We start from the raw sequence: 16,791 nt of genomic DNA on the forward strand, positions 1-16,791 counted from the left end.
TACGATTATGCGTTATGTTGTCTGCTGTTGCTGAGTCCATGTGATCTCAGTGTCCCCAGAAGAGTCCTCGACGTCATTCAGAGATGCTACGCTCGGCACTAAACTGGTCATTAGGCAGAGCAGGGGACACGTAGCTCTGGGTAATATAGGCACCTTGAGAACATAATGGAAGATGCTGCTCCAGGAGCAGGGTTATGCTTGTGCTGCTTCCCAAAACAAGCAGTCAAATAAACATCCCTTGAAGGTCCCTTTGGATCCATTTGGGGTTTCCCTGATGTGTAGGACACGTGTCACACGCAGGAATCCTGACTGACGTTAATGTGAGTCATCGCTCCTTATGCTTCACCTTCCAGATCTGCACTTTAAAGGGAAATTGGTCGTGAACTTTTGGTCGTAGTGGATAAGAGAAGCTTAAAAACGAATAAAAAAAGAAAAAAACAGAACACCCCCCCCCACACACACACACACATCAAAGATATATAGAGATTCCAGTGTGGAACAACTCCAGGGTTCCAGTGGCATCATGTGACCCCGCGCCCCCCAGTGCCCCGTATCGGGTCAGGTTCATAGGAAGCGCTGCATGGACCCCAAGCACTACCCCCCTGTAGAGATTAAACTCGTTTTCCCCTCTTGCTCTGCAGTTCCGCTTGGTGGTGAAGACAGCCCTCAAACTGCTGCTGGTGTTTGTGGAGTACATCGAGTCCAATGCGGCCCTGCTGGTGGAGGCTGTCAGTGCCGTGGACACCAAGCGAGGTAAGGAGGAAATCTGAAAACTGCGGCTGGTGGCCCCCCCACCCCCCAGTCACTGCAAAGCTTCAGGTGAATTCACTCTCAGGTTGGTCAAGGCAGGTGAAGTGAAGTGGGGCTTCATTAAGGCAGAAAGAAAGAAAGAAAGAAAGAAGGAAGGAAGGAAGGAAGGAAGGAAGGGAGGAAGGACAGATGTTAGTTAACAACATTGACACATTGTAAAATGAACAATTATGGTATGTTTAGAATGGGAATTGATGCAAACAGCAGAGGAAATGCGTGGCATGTGGGAGTAAATGGTAAATAATAAATGCTGAGTGCTGGGAAAAGTGACAATAAGGGTGCAGATGGCAATGTGGTGAACAATGGAGACGCGGAATGGAGCTGTGACTGCGCAGTTTGTCCTTTAATACCACGACATCCGCCCATACAGACGACCGGAATCCTGTTTCTGGGATGGTTGTGTTGTCATCGCAGGGTTCACCATGGACAATCAGTCATTAATTGAGGCCCCTGACAGCAAGGCAGCATGCAGAAGAGAAGGAGACAGTTTTTAAAAAGTTAAAGCACGGTGGAATCTGAAAAATATGGCGAACTGGACCACAGAGGCTATTTTTGGTTGTTTTAAGCGTAGCTTTTAGTAGACACTGCCCCATTAAAGGCCGAGCTACATTCCTACAGCATTGGTATGGAATTTGACGACAGTTTAAAGGATTATAGATCATGTACAGCTGGACTCCTATTACAAAGAAGCTTGGAAGTGTTTCAGGTTTTTTTGGTCCTCGCCTCCATTGTGAGTGCGGTGCTTATTGGAAAAGACTGTAGTTCGCTCCCCTGGTCAGATTCAGTTACTCGCGAGGATGAGGGCCCGTGTTGCGCTCTCTCTGTGGAGATGGGGGCCGGTCCGCCTCCTCTCTCCCCAGGCGCTCTCTCTGTGGAGATGGGGGCCGGTCCGCCTCCTCTCTCCTCAGGCGCTCTCTCTGTGGAGATGGGGGCCGGTCCGCCTCCTCTCTCCTCAGGCGCTCTCTCTGTGGAGATGGGGGCCGGTCCGCCTCCTCTCTCCTCGGGCGCTCTCTCTGTGGAGATGGGGGCCGGTCCGCCTCCTCTCTCCCCGGGCGCTCTCTCTGTGGAGATGGGGGCCGGTCCGCCTCCTCTCTCCTCGGGCGCTCTCTCTGTGGAGATGAGGGCTGGTCCGCCTCCTCTCTCCTCAGGCGCTCTCTCTGTGGAGATGAGGGCCGGTCTGCCTCCTCTCTCCCCAGGCGCTCTCTCTGTGGAGTTGGGGGCCGGTCCGCCTCCTCTCTCCCCAGGCGCTCTCTCTATGGAGTTGAGGGCCGGTCCGCCTCCTCTCTCCTCAGGCGCTCTCTCTGTGGAGATGAGGGCCGGTCCGCCTCCTCTCTCCTCAGGCGCTCTCTCTGTGGAGATGAGGGCCGGTCCGCCTCCTCTCTCCCCAGGCGCTCTCTCTGTGGAGTTGGGGGCCGGTCCGCCTCCTCTCTCCCCAGGCGCTCTCTCTGTGGAGTTGAGGGCCGGTCCGCCTCCTCTCTCCTCAGGCGCTCTCTCTGTGGAGATGAGGGCCGGTCCGCCTCCTCTCTCCTCAGGCGCTCTCTCTGTGGAGATGAGGGCCGGTCCGCCTCCTCTCTCCCCAGGCGCTCTCTCTGTGGAGTTGGGGGCCGGTCCGCCTCCTCTCTCCCCAGGCGCTCTCTCTGTGGAGTTGAGGGCCGGTCCGCCTCCTCTCTCCTCAGGCGCTCTCTCTGTGGAGATGAGGGCTGGTCCGCCTCCTCTCTCCCCAGGCGCTCTCTGTGGAGTTGGGGGCCGGTCCGCCTCCTCTCTCCCCAGGCGCTCTCTCTGTGGAGATGGGGGCCGGTCCGCCTCCTCTTTCCCCGGGCGCTCTCTCTGTGGAGGTGAGGGCTGGTCCGCCTCCTCTCTCCTCAGGCACTCTCTTCCCAGCATTTTTGCGAGGAGAAAAACACTCGATACTTTGGCTCTCAGAGAGCACCAGACAGGTCCTGACCCCAAAAGAGCAGACGGTTGTCGTCCCGCTGGGAACAGGAGGCCGGTGGGCAGGTGTTGTAGCCGCCTGCTGCTGTCTCACTGCTCCATGTGTCACATGGCGTTCCTCTGGGCCGCTGGATTATGGATTAACCCGCATGATCTGGATGTTGCTTAGGCTGCAAGATGTGGTCGAATGCCATGGAGATCCTGGATGAGAAGGATGGAATGGATACGGAGCTGTTGGTGTTCACCATGACACTGATCAACAAGGTGAGCATATTCCCACAGTGTTCACCACAGGCCCACTCACTGATCCTTGATGTTCAGACCACATTTTGATGTTGTGAACATAATTTTTGTCATGAATGGTGAAACCAGGGAGGTCCATCTTCTCTGAGAACCTTGTGAGAAGAATGGTTCTGCTTCAGGCCCCTGGGTCCGTATTTGAGTCTGTTTGTGCTTGCCCTCCCCATTCAGGTTAGGTGAGTTGATGTCCCCAAGTTAAAAATATGCATGTCGTATGCAGGGTGTTGTGTTCCCTGTGCTTCCTGGGCTGAGATTCAGACTGGCCATAGTCACTTACCGGGCGAATGATTATGGCACATAGCCAGAGAGATAACAGCCTACTGTATATATCAGTGTTCCCCAGTCCGATCCTCAGGGACCCACAGCTATTCCACATTTTTGCTCCCTCTGAGCTCCCTGCCAGACAGCCCGACTATCTTGGAGGGAGCAAAAACGTGGACTGTCTGTGGGTCCCCGAGGACCGGATTGGGAAACAGTGTATCAGCTGGACAAATTCAGCAGATGCCTGTCATTTATCTTTGTCTATGGGGACTAAAAGTAATGTAGTGCTACTGGAACCGGACATGCAGCTCGATTCTGGTTCCAGGTGGAAGTGTCACTGAACTTCGGAGTATATCCTTAACTTGAACTTCTTTATCAAAATACCTCATATGCTATGACTATGCATATCCATGGGGTGAAATCACCATTTGCTTGACTAGGAAATATACTGTTATAGTATAAATAAAATAACATTAGTTCAGGTATAGCATGTCTGCTTGTCTTACAGAGCTGGAGCTGTTCATTGTCAATTTTCCTGGAGGGATTCTTACTCTCAGCCTACCCCAGATTCGCATTCCGTTTGTCTGATTCAAAAAACATACTGGCGAGCAGTCGTTAGAGTGAAATTGTTTATGACTTATGAAAAAATAAAATAAAATGGCCAGATCAATCATTTGGAATATTTTCCGCTGCTAGTGAATTTAATCATCGAGTGGCAATATGAAAAAAACAAAACAATCCTGGTCTGATTTTTTCCCCGGAGTGGTTTTATACAGCTAAAACTCGTAAAGTAGTAAAGTACAATTTTTCTATGGCAAGCTTAGCATTTTTCTGATATATTGATGTTTGCAGTTTGCCGAGTTTGAAATCCCGTCTGTTTAAATTAAATGTGCTATAACTGTGTAGAATATGATGTAAAATACACGATGGCAGAGCCAAATATGCATTCTGTGAACAAAATTCTGAAATTATTCGGAAATGCTCCCAGCCTAATCCAATTTCTGACTTTCTAAGTCAGATTGTCTGACTCTCTGGCTTTTTGTTTTTACATTTTTATTTATTTAAGCAAATGCTTTTATCCATAGCGATTTACTTTTTTTTTTTTTTTTAAATCTGGGTTCAAATAGTCGGTGGAGCAACTTGGGGTTAAGGGCCTTGCGGTGAAATCATTTAGATATGGTGGGATTCGAACTGCCCACCTCCGGATCACAGGCACAACATGGTAAACTGCAGAACCACATGCTGCCCCCGTTTTACAGCTTGTCTTGGATAAACTGCCTTATTGCCTCACTGACACTGACAGACAGAGGGCGCTGCAAGCTAATGGGCATTTTCTGGTTCTTCTGTGTTAGACGCTGGCCGGGCTGCCAGATCAGGACTCCTTTTACGACGTGGTGGACTGCCTGGAGGAGCAGGGCATGGAGAGTCTGGCCCAGAGACACCTCAGTCGCAAGGGCACCGACCTGGACCTTGTGGAGCAGTTCAACATCTATGAGGTTGGTGCGCAGATCTCTCCCTTAGACCCAGCGGATGCCTGGGACTCCAATTCAGAAACACCCTGCATTCGGTGACAGTCACGTGTCAGGTGCCTCAGTCTTTGCAAGCATAAACCTAGATGATAAAAATACGGTGTGGAGAAAAGTAAGGAAGTTGGGGCTGGATGGGGACGGGGGGGTAACCACATCCAGGGATTGTCAGAGGACCATGGAGACCCTGGCAGATTCAGGGGGGCAGCACTTTATAGGGGCCCCACCCTACTCAGCAAAACCAACCGTGGGGGAGGCCAGAATTTCTGCATCTCTCTCCTGTATGGTGCCCTGAATCGATCGGTCATGCTGCCCCACCCCAGACGACGTTGAGACACGAGGATGGGGACGATGACGGCCAGCCGCCGCCCACGGGGTGGAAGGACCGACGGCGCGCCAGTCTGGGAGGGAGCTGCGAGAGGCGGGGCCTGGAGAGGCGGCGTAGCCGGAGGCACTCTGTCCACAGTGGGCGGGGCCACGCCTCTGCCCCCGCCTCGCCCAGCACCCCACACTGCCACGCCCACACGGGTCACTTCCTGCCGTTTTCTGGACAAAGGGTTGAGGACGTATCAGAGAGGTAAGACAGCCAATGGGCTTTACCTCGCTCTGTCTCAGTGGTAGTGCTTATGCTTCGTTAGGAAACGCGTGATTCTGGGTGCTAATCCAAAACAGACCATCTAACTTGGGACACCTGAGCCTGATTTAAATACAATCCAGGTGGAACGTCCAATTATGGCAGGGTTTTCTGCCCGGGTGGAGTGCCGCTAATTTGACTTGTATTTCATTTATATAGGGCTGTACATATTTTTAATGCTATCCTTGTTTTCCTGGGTTTAAAGACACGGACCAGAACTGGGTTGGAGTTTAGAACGAGGTGATCGTTTCGTCTGGGGTTTTAGTCCTGTCTGCCCCGCACATCCATCCCAGAAGCAATTATATCTGTCTGACTCTGCAAAACCACAGGCATTGTCCCCCAGATGCAATCGTATGGTATTTCCCATCATGTCAGGGAAGCTGCTCCCAGCGGCTTATTAGAGGGGTTGTGTCGTCGAAGGCCAACATGGAGCCTCACCCGGGCAGAGGCAGTAACAATCAACAGAGCCTGGGGGTATAGATTTGGGCGGGGATGGTGGAGAAATCTACCAATGTGATGGGGTTTGGCAGGGGCAGGGGGTCCAGGGCTGTTTTGGTCGCTGCCACTATTGAAACCAAAACTACACCTTTGATGGAGCCAGAAAACCAATGAAAGAAAACGTGAGAAACTTTCCTGGCGTCAGGAGAACTTCATGCCCCCATCATATTACAGAGCAGCACTTGCCGCACCTTCACTCGCCAATATCTCTCACACACAGTTTGCTTATGCAGCAGGTGCAGACATCTAGTGCTGGACTTTGCCATGATTAAAATCAATAGTCCTCTATATTTAAAAAAATGTGATCAAAATCAAATTAACAGAATCTGTATAATTAGTTTTGCTTGTTCTTCACAAATCCATACTGACCATGGATTCAGAACCAAGATTAAAAAGTGATGGTTGCATTGCGTTGTTGCGTAACGACTGCCGAAAGATGACACAGGGAATGCAGACCCTAACGATTTTCCAAAGACTTGGAAGTCAGGGCTGACAGTTTGATTAATTCCTCTTCCCTGGCTGCTAGTTAACGTCTTGGAGTCGACGTTCCGTGGCAGAAGGATACCCAGGAAAGTAGCCAGCTACGAAAGATGTGCCCTAATATCTAATGCTTCCACGCGTGTGAAATCCTGACATGTATGATGAAGTGCAAATATGGCGTGCATAAAAGCCAAGTTTTATATTAAAGTTTTACATTTCATAAATTTTATTCCTAGTCAACTGTAACTCCTAATGTCCTGAATTCCTTCCATACATTATGTGCTGAAGATGTTTCATTCTCCCTCTAATTTGTTTTTGTCTTGACATTAAAGAAGCCCACAGATTTGTTTGCATGTATCGGTGTAGATCAATCTGGTTTCTCTTCACTACACTGAAATTTTGAGTGAGAGGCCCGGAGTAGCACCTCATTTTAAGTGTAGCACCTCATTTTAGCAGGCTTCTCTGAACCGGAGGTTCTCCACACCTACAGTACATACATGCCTACATACATGAACTACAAAATGAAGCTTCATGAACCATTTGCTGTATTTTTTGATCCCACTAGATGGCGCTCTTGGTTTACTTTGGGGCGTGGTTTGTGCTTTTTGTTGTACAGAGCTCCATCTAGTGGGGTCAAAAAAAAACAGCAAATGTTTCATAAAGCGTCATTTTGTCCAACACTAGATCTTACACAGAACCAACCAAGTCATGAGATGCTGGAGAGGGAAGACAAATTATCTCTGCTTGGGTTTTCTTTGGGCAAGAAAGAACAAAACATGTTTTGGAGAAAGTGGGACAGGTGGAATGATGAAATAATCTCAGCCATGGAAGCCTCAGCGACAGAGTACTCCCTGGACCCTGGGGGGAGGGGGTTTCATGTTCCTTCAAGATTTATGATTGAATTTTGAAGCATTTATCAGCATCGTTTTGAACTCACCTGCGTCTCATGGTCTGTTTCGTTTCTGTGGATCAGCCAGTTTTGGGTCGTCCTTGGTTTTAACAAATATGGGCGCTCATGATCATTGCCGAGACTCAGCAAAGGGTACCACAGCTCCCATACTGACCCAGTGACATGTGATATGTACAATAATGACAAATCGCCCCTCTGGGATGCCAGTTCTGTATCCATGGTATCATGTTACCTTGGATTCCAACTTTTAATGTTTATCTCTTAAGTGGAACTCTCCAGAATTCCCTTCTTACTATGGGCTTCTAACAGCTTACTTATAGCGTACATGTCATGGTTGTAGCTTTTCTCTTTTGAACTTGGTTTGCTGAAAAACAAAAAAACTCAACATTAAGGGGCCACTTTAGGATTTCAGTTTCTGATGCAGTGACATGCTAGTCTTACAAGACACAACAAATGGCGTGTGCAGAGGGAGAAACCAACATTAACACGACATGAAAAACACCTTTAACTTTGAAATAACTTAATCAGAAACACAAATTAAAAGGTAAAGGTTAAGAACCAGTCAGCAGTACGTGTTCAGCTATAAAGCAGTCAGCAGGTTGATGTGTGTCTTCTGGACAACATGAAGTAACTGACGACTAAAAGAGAGCAGTCAGTCAGCACCTACTTTGCAGTTTATGTTCATTTTCTGTATTAATGTTGCTTTGTCCACTTCCTGTATGCCCCCCATTCACATGTTTAAGGTTTATGGGTGTAGCAAAGCAGGAAATTGCAGGATATCTGTTGAGATAATGAAGTGGCTCAAAACATTTTCTGTCAGGGATATACATGTATATTGTATTGACTGTGTTACTGCCGTGCGGTTTTGTGGATATTGTGGCTGCTCTGTAAGAGAGCATGCAGTCACAAAGGACTTTCAGAGATAATTACATGGTCCGGCATTACACTGCTGAATGTAGTGCTTTATTTTAGCAAAGCACTTTAGTGTAATGTGTTATGTATCTTTTCTTATGATTTATTTTATTACTTGCTTCATATTGTTGCCGGACATTTTTAAGGTTAGGGGTTTGAATCCCGTCTCTGCTCTGTTTGCCCCCCCACCTCCCCCCAGACTCTTGAAGACATGCAGTTAGGCTAATTGGCATCTCTGTACTACCCTCTGTGAGTGGCCTGCCATGGACTGGCATCCCATCCGCATTGCAGTTTGCAGCAAACAAAACATCTTTTACAAACTATTGTTTACTGGTTTGCTGGCTCTTAAAATATGCAGTATTCATTAGTTGAGACGTGAATGACGTTTCGCGAAAATATAAGGGAGGTCCTGGGAGGACGTGTTGTGAAGCAAGCAGAGAGTCGAATGCGTTTCTACAAGCCATGTCATTAGGACGCACTGCGCCTGTGGTTTCAATAAACTGGCTGCCACTGTCACAGAATGGAGTGTTGACCTTGCTCAGTCGCTCGGAGATCCTGCACAGGATGCCGATGAATTAATTGCATCAAATGAGGTAGATGAATGGGCTTTTTGTGATGACTGGGTGAATAGGTAACGAGTTTGCATGCCACACTGAGTTCCCTCTACAGTCATCCAAAGTGTGTTCACTTTTGAGGTCTTTGTCAGGACGCTGCAGGCCCTGGAGCTGCTGTCAGGCGATAAAGTGATACATTAAGTTTGTAACTGCTCACAATAGTGGTGTGGGATTCACGCAGCATCGACTCAGGGGCGAGTCATGCATGACTCTGCGAGGTCCGCAGTCTGCATTCACTCTTATTGCCCCATTCTCCATGGGTGGCCATTCTCTGTTCCTTCCGGGCTATACTTTGTTTTGCTCAAACAATGTACGTTCAGAATGCCCTGTGTAAACAGAAAGCTTGTTCTCACTAGTTTATTTTGCAGACAGGCAACTGTTGAAATTGTGGAGGACTGGTTGCCCAGTTTAATCTCAGGAGCATGTTAATCTCAGAAACACCTGTCTTGCTCTCTGCAAGAGAGAAACACTCGTTGTCACACTGTACAGCAGGGCTTTTCAGACATGGACCTCGACTCCGACCCCCAGCCTTGTTGCCAGTTGTCTGCCAGGTGATAATTACTGACTCTGATTGGCCACAGAGGCTTCACACCTGCTGGGAAATGAGCAGGGCTCACACCTTGAGGTCTGTGGTTCGAATAGCCCTGCTCTTCAGGCACAAGGCCAGCTGAATAAAGACATTACCAGTTATGCGTTTCAGCATTAAACATCATTCAGGTTGTAATGACGGAATCCTCCCTTTGGTGTGATAGATCTCACATCATGTTCTGGCAGATGCTTGGACTGTATGTCTCCTTATGCCACAGATATGTACCGTAAACTTTTGCGCCATTTAGACTGAACCAGTGCTTGGGAAAAATTCATTTTTTAAAAGGAAATGACGGTATCAGTATGCATGTACTGGTGTCTGACCTGGAGTGGCCCCACAGCTTTGGGCCCCATCAAAGCCTGCCGGCAGCACTGTACAGTAAAGACCATTACAGCTTATTTATAATTGTCTATTACTGATTTACAAAATCTTACAACCCAGTTAATAACCATATTATAAAGCATTCATAAACCCTTTATAAGGGTAGTCGTATTGTAAAGTGTCACCAGCATATCATATTGGGCACCCAGCACAGACTAACCCATTATATTCCAAATTCCTTAGGGTCCTCGTCCCCCCCGGTGTGTGATGTTATGAACATGCACATGCTCACTGTTGTCTTGATTGGTGTCTCTTGTTTGCTCCTTGTGTGCTGCTCATTTCTGCTTCGTGTTTGCACGGTCCCTCCTTCCTGTCTCTCTCTCCGCCCCTCGTTCATCCTTCCTTTCACCACAGAGAGGAGGAATGTAAGGCGGATGAGGAACTGACTCATCAGCTGGCCCAGAGATGGCTCTTCTGCTCTCCTCTTGCTTGTCGCCTGTCTCCCTCTGGTCCGTCTCTCCTCAGAGTGTCTGTTGGACTTCTGGACGGCTGCCTTATGTCCATTAGGGAAGGCAACTTTCATTGTTTTCTAAACCGAAAGTCTGGTGGGCGCACAGTTGGTAATGTCATTACACAGAGACCTGGCCTGTGCATCTATACACACTGCATGCTGCCTGTTTGGGTGATTTAAGACGCCTGTATAAAACCCCGGGCACGCTGAAATGCAAAACAGCTGTTCCGGCTGTTTTTATATTTGTTTGCATAGTTGAAAAGTTACTGACTATTGGCAGCATAACTGCGTGAACTTTACCAGTGTATATTCCAGTGCTGAATCTCAATTAGAGGTGCGTTTGGTTTAAGGGTTGGGGGGGGGCAGGGTGGTGGGGGGGGGGGGGGGGGCGGTGGGCATGTTGAAGGGGCTCAGCCACAATGTAAAGCCTGTTAGGTCAAGAATTTTAGTCTCTCTAAATGTCAACAATGCTGGTGACTCATGGGCAGTGGCTTTTCAAAGAGAGACAGACGTTCCCACCACCGGCTTCTGGAGAGGACAACCCAGAACATACACCTTCTCTACCAAGCTTTGTGACATTGGCCACCATATCCATCACTGGTTTGACTCATATTTGTGCATTAAACCCGTCCCTTGTGCATCACAGTTAGTTTCTGGGAAAGATATGGAGGTTCCCAAGCTTCTTAATGGTCATTTAGCATGAAATCTGTGAAATCTGCAGGGTCAGTCTGCATTATAATGAACGTGGAGGACTTTGTGTGCTTTATGAGTTTATTATTACTGAGAGATTACACGTTATGAATTTCATCTTGGAGGGGGCATGGTGCCTCTGTGGGATATGATGTCTCCTGAGACCTCCCAGGTTGGGTCTTTGAATCCTGTCTCCACTCTGTGTGTGGGGGGCATGCTATTCCATGTATACCCAGTACAGACCTCAGGCTTGCTTCATTGAACCCTACACAGGCCACAGGCCTGCCTCATTGTGTCCAGCACAAGTTTCAGACCTGCTTCATTGAACCCAAAACAGACTTCAGGCATCACTGTGCCTAGCACAGACTTCAGACCTACCTCATTGTACCTTACACAGGCCTCAGACCTGCCTCATTGTACCCTACACAGGTTTCAGGCCTGCGTCATTGTACCCAGTGCAGGCTTCCGGCATCACTGTACCCAGCACAGGCTTCAGGCATCACTGTGCCTAGCACAGACTTCAGGCCTGCCTCATTGTACCCAGTGCAGGCTTCACAGTCCACCAGGTCTATACCTTTCTGTTCCTCTCTACCTCTGCTCTCATGAATGTGTGTTTGTAGCATTCCTCCTTCCATCATTTTTCCTGTTCTCTTTCCATTTCAGTGATACATTGTTCAGGGTCTCAGCAATGAACATCATAACCAAGTCTGTTAGCTCATGCCTGCTCGGTAACTGCACAGCCGAAAGCGATTCCGAATTACCTGCTACCCAAAAAGAGGAAGTGAGTCACGAGGAACGTTCAGTGACCGGCGCTTGCTTCTTGGGGTCCATCTTTCCTGGACCTCTTCCTCCTGCCATCTCCTCTCCACCCCCTACACCAGCACCTCTCCCCGGGCATCATCAGACCCCCTCCTGTGGCCTCCCCATGATCCCAGTGTCTGGCTCCTCCTCTCAAGGCTCCTCTACATTCACCACCCCCTCCAGCTCCCCCTCCCCCACCCTGAAGCACCTGTACTACGTCCCGCACTCCCCTTTCCACCTCTTCCTCTACAACTTCAGTGAGGTAGAGGTGTCGGATGAATCCAATGAGCCTTAGACAGGCGGAGTGGGTGGGTCGTACCGCAGGTAGTGGCCTGAATCTAGAGAACAAGCATGAACCGCTTTCTCTGCAATTGACGCAATCAGAATGACAAGCTGTGAGCGCTGATCCGGGGCCACAGCCCCCCGTCGCTGATCCGGGGCCACAGCCCCCCGTCGCTGATCCGGGGCCACAGTCACCCATCGCTGAACTGGGGCCACCACCCCCGTCACTGAGCCGGGGCCACAGCCCCCCGTCGCTGATCCGGGGCCACAACCTCCCGTCGCTGATCCGGGGCCACCGCCCCTCGTTGCTGATCCGGGGCCACAGCCCCCCGTCGCTGATCCGGGGCCACAACCTCCCGTCGCTGATCCGGGGCCACCGCCCCTCGTTGCTGATCCGGGGCCACAGCCCCCCGTCGCTGATCCGGGGCCACAACCTCCCGTCGCTGATCCGGGGCCACCGCCCCTCGTTGCTGATCCGGGGCCACAGCCCCCCTTCGCTGAGCATTTATTCCCCATTAGCGCAGCTTGAGTTGTAGCATCATGCTAACTGTAGCCCCGGTACCTCCGTCCCCCGCCTCGGCGAGCCGCTTTGTTTAACATGCGCCCTTTGTATTTCTTAAGGAATGCGCTTGTCTTTCAGGAGCAGACAATTGGCCGGACCAAGCCTTCCATGCACATCTTGCAACTTTTCTCATGCAAATCGCACATCTGCCTCATTGTTTCGTGACAATATGTAAAGTTTTCCACAGTGCTTCTGTCTTTACGAACACGAGGCGAAAACGAGGCGACAGCTCTTCCTGTTGGTCGATAAATGAGCAGAATTCTGATTTCCCCATTTCTAAGGCTCTAAGGAAGCACTCTGCTCCCATTTCCCACGCTGTCTCCATGGCTGTTATTTCACGCACGCGAATGTTCGGCTTTTTTTTAATGTAACAGCCAACAAAAAGAAAATATCCTAATTCTTATGTTATTATATTCTAGTAGTGCTTATTCACGGCCCATTAAACTTTCGCCATTTGCTCCAACGCCTCCAGTTTAAAACCTCATATCTGCTCTGCTATTACCCAAACAACAGTTTATAGTCTGATGATTACATTTAAAAGCCCCTCAATTTATTGTTTTTGACAAGGGGATATAAACGCTTCCAAGCCCCCCCCGTCCATGCTATGACCACTTCCTTACCTGTAATTTTCAGCATAAATCTAACAGAATGTTGTTGTTTTTGTATAAAACGACCAAACCTTCAGTGTGGAGCCGACAGGAGGCATGTTGCTGCGGGACACGCTGCTCTGTTACAGCTGGTTTTAGTTTAGTTTCAGCTGGTTTTAGTTTAGTTTCAGCTGGTTTAAGTTTAGTTACAGCTGGTTTTAGTTTAGTTACAGCTGGTTTTAGTTTAGTTACAGTTGGTTTTAGTTTAGTTACAGCTGGTTTTAGTTTAGTTTCAGCTGGTTTTAGTTTAGTTACAGTTGGTTTAAGTTTTGTTACAGCTGGTTTTAGTTTAGTTACAGCTGGTTTTAGTTTAGTTACAGCTGGTTTTAGTTTAGTTACAGCTGGTTTTAGTTTAGTTACAGCTGGTTTTAGTTTAGTATACCGTCTGCTTGACCACTATGGTTAATTATGCAATTCATATAAGATTACTGTTGAATTTAAATGCATGTGCACTTCTCTGTCCTTGCAGTTGGACAAATGTGTATTATTCACAAAATTGCCCAAGTCCTTCTAGAGCTTTCTGTGGCTCTGGCAGGTAAGCCCATGTGTTGAGTTTGCATACCAGTGCCTGGGCACCTGTTACAGGTGATTATAGAAGCAGTGTCACTTTGATTCACCAAACATTTTCACAGGAATATAGATGAAATTTCTGCTGGTAGTTTGGTATTCGTGCTGTATTAGCTTACATACATACATGCAGGTACACATATAAATTTCGATTAATAATGTGTTTCACAGATAAATGAATAGCATGTGAGACTGTGAGAATATAGACAATTGCTGTGCAGGGTTTATATTACTGTAAAAGCCTGACATCTGTACTGGGAACTGTGTGATGTGGAAATGTATGGAAAAGTAAGTAAGCGATGTCCTATGAAGGAGAAGGAAAGATGTAGTGCACTGTGGGATAGTGACTGAGTCTTCGGTAGGAAGTGGGTAAATGGGTAGTATGTGACTCAGCAGGTTAGGACGCTGTGCCTGTCATCAGAAGGTTGCTGGATTGAATCCTGTGTCAGAGTGACTTCTCTGTTGGGCCCTTGAGCAAAGTTCTTAACCCCAAATTGCTCCAGGAACTGGACTGTCTGACCTTGCTTTCGAGGGTTTGCTGCTCTGGATGATAATGTCTTCTTTATAAATAAATAAAATAAATAAAATGTAATTGTTGGGTGCTGTTCTGTATTGAGCCATTCTGGGAGAGAGAGATGGCTTGATAAGGCAGTGGCTATAGCTTGGATGAAGGAACTGTCCAGATGGTGTTTAGTATTTGTCGCTAGCACCCCGAGCTGTCATCTCATGACTGGGAGGGGTCAGCACCGATCTCTTCGGCTCACGTTGTTGCTCTAGACTTGAGCAGGTCAGCAGCTGATGGAAGGTGGCAGCTGACGACCTCTCCTGTGGGTCGGCTTGCTTGCCGGGGCTGGAGCTGGGAGTGGGTGAGGGCAGCAGAGCCGTGCTAGCAGGGCCTGGCAGAGGGTGATCTCCACCAGCTGTCAGAACAAGTCCAAGTGGGCTAGTTCATTCTGCAGAGGTCGGCACCCCAGACAGAAACAGTCTGAAATGGCTGAGCGTTAAGTTTTTTGTCTTCAGAAAGTCGGGAAGGAAACTGTACATTTGCATCCAGACACCAGAATCTACGGCCGATGAACTCCGAATCCCCTGACATTCTCTTAGCCGAAATCCATGTTGCACTAACATACAGCAGTACAAACCCTACTTGACTGGTAAGGATTGAATGTGAAAGGAAGTTTGGTCTTGGTCTCAGTAGCAGTGTTTAACTGCACAGCACTGACGGAGTGTTAATCATTGTTGGATCTTGGAATCACCCTGTCACACTGTGACGCCAGTGGGCGTAGGAGCTGCCCGGTTTGCACACCTCATACACTCGATAACCCTGTCACACTGTGACGCCAGTGGGCGTAGGAGCTGCCCAGTTTGCACACCTCATACACTCGATAACCCTGTCACACTGTGACGCCAGTGGGCGTAAGAGCTGCCCGGTTTGCACACCTCATACACTCGATAACCCTGTCACACTGTGACACCAGTGAGCGCACGAGCTGCCCCGTTTGCACACCTCATACACTCGATAACCCTGTCACACTGTGACGCCAGTGGGCGTAGGAGCTGCCTGGTTTGCACACCTCATACACTGGATAACCCTGTCACACTCTGACACCAGTGAGCGCACGAGCTGCCCCGTTTGCACACCTCATACACTCGATAACCCTGTCACACTGTGACGCCAGTGAGCGCACGAGCTGCCCGGTTTGCACACCTCATACACCCGCTATCTGCTTCCTATTTGTCCCGTTTTCTTATATTCAGAAATTGTTACATTCAAGGCTTTTAGAATTTTCAGTTTTTATCAACAATTATTACATAATTTATTTATCTGCTATTTGAGGTGTTACTATTGTGTTCTGTGTTAATTTGTGTTCAGTGGAAGGACCATCAAGGTAAGATTTTCATTGCATGGTGGAACTGATCGTGTACATGATAAATAAACTTGAATTTTGAATCGTGATTTGAAATTGCATGTTTAAGATGCACATTTAACTGCATTATCTTGACTATATAACCATAATGTGTCCCATCCACATTCCTCCCCTTGTTGTCATAGGAACAGTCCATACATGGGCCGATCCTACTCTAGCATTAGTGCCCCCTCTACCCCCTCCAGTCGCTATGGTGCCACGGTCTCTCCTTCAGCAGACTCCAGGTGAGAAGGAAGAGCTGTTAAGTGTCGGCCTTTCTGAGGACCTGCGTCCTGATGTTTGGTCAGTTTGGCTCCACTGAGATGTTCGATTACTTTAAATGGCCCTCTAATGGCGAGTACGTCAATGTGTGAAGGTAATATGGACTTTTCCAGAGCCAGTGGATCAGAATGTGATGTGGTTCTGTGATGGATCCCAGTTTGAATCTGCCAGCAGAGCTCTGAGACTGGAATAATAAAATAGCCAGTTACATGGATGTGTGGCTCTTCACAGCGGTCCTACTGCTAAGTTCTGAACCTGCAGTACTGCCTTCCAACCAAATAATCAAGTTTTAATTGCTGTCATAAAGCCTGACCCAGATATGCAGGCCTATTGTCAGACTTTCCAGCTCATAGGGTCACTTCCTAAAATTGCACAACACTAAACGTCTAATAATGCCAATTGTGTTTGTAATGTCTAGCTCCTCTCCTGCTGCGGGCATTTCCCGACCACCCCTGGGGGGTTTGCTGACCTCGTCGTACCGGCAGCACCAGGAATCTCTGGCTTCGGAGCGCGAGAGGCGGAGGATCGAGAGGGAGGAGCGGCTGCTGAGAATTGAGCGTGAGGAGAGGAGTCGTTTCAGGTGAGTACCAGTGGACCTCGGGTCTCCAGGGAACACGTGCTACCAGAATGAAGGAGTCATAGCACCAGGAACCCTGTGATACCACTTTGAGAGTATGAGCACATTTTCTTTGTCTGCATACTTTTCTTCTGCCCACTCTGTCCTCGGACTTACCCGTGTTAAGATGATGTGGTCA

At 48.5% G+C, this 16,791-nt stretch overlaps 1 protein-coding gene across 2 annotated transcripts in view; it reads left to right on the forward strand.

Moving 5' to 3' along the window:
- LOC125748779 (FH1/FH2 domain-containing protein 3-like) overlaps window positions 1–16,791 on the forward strand; it is a 136,299-nt gene that overhangs the window by 95,105 nt on the left and 24,403 nt on the right. For both annotated transcript variants that reach the window (XM_049025347.1, XM_049025348.1), the window contains exons 7-12: window positions 642–753; window positions 2,912–3,006; window positions 4,656–4,799; window positions 5,153–5,406; window positions 15,901–15,999; window positions 16,455–16,616. In XM_049025347.1, the coding sequence (XP_048881304.1) occupies window positions 642–753; window positions 2,912–3,006; window positions 4,656–4,799; window positions 5,153–5,406; window positions 15,901–15,999; window positions 16,455–16,616 (866 nt within the window). The remainder of the gene's footprint in view (window positions 1–641; window positions 754–2,911; window positions 3,007–4,655; window positions 4,800–5,152; window positions 5,407–15,900; window positions 16,000–16,454; window positions 16,617–16,791) is intronic.

Source organism: Brienomyrus brachyistius, chromosome 9 (assembly GCF_023856365.1).
Source record: "Brienomyrus brachyistius isolate T26 chromosome 9, BBRACH_0.4, whole genome shotgun sequence".
NCBI lineage: Eukaryota > Metazoa > Chordata > Actinopteri > Osteoglossiformes > Mormyridae > Brienomyrus > Brienomyrus brachyistius.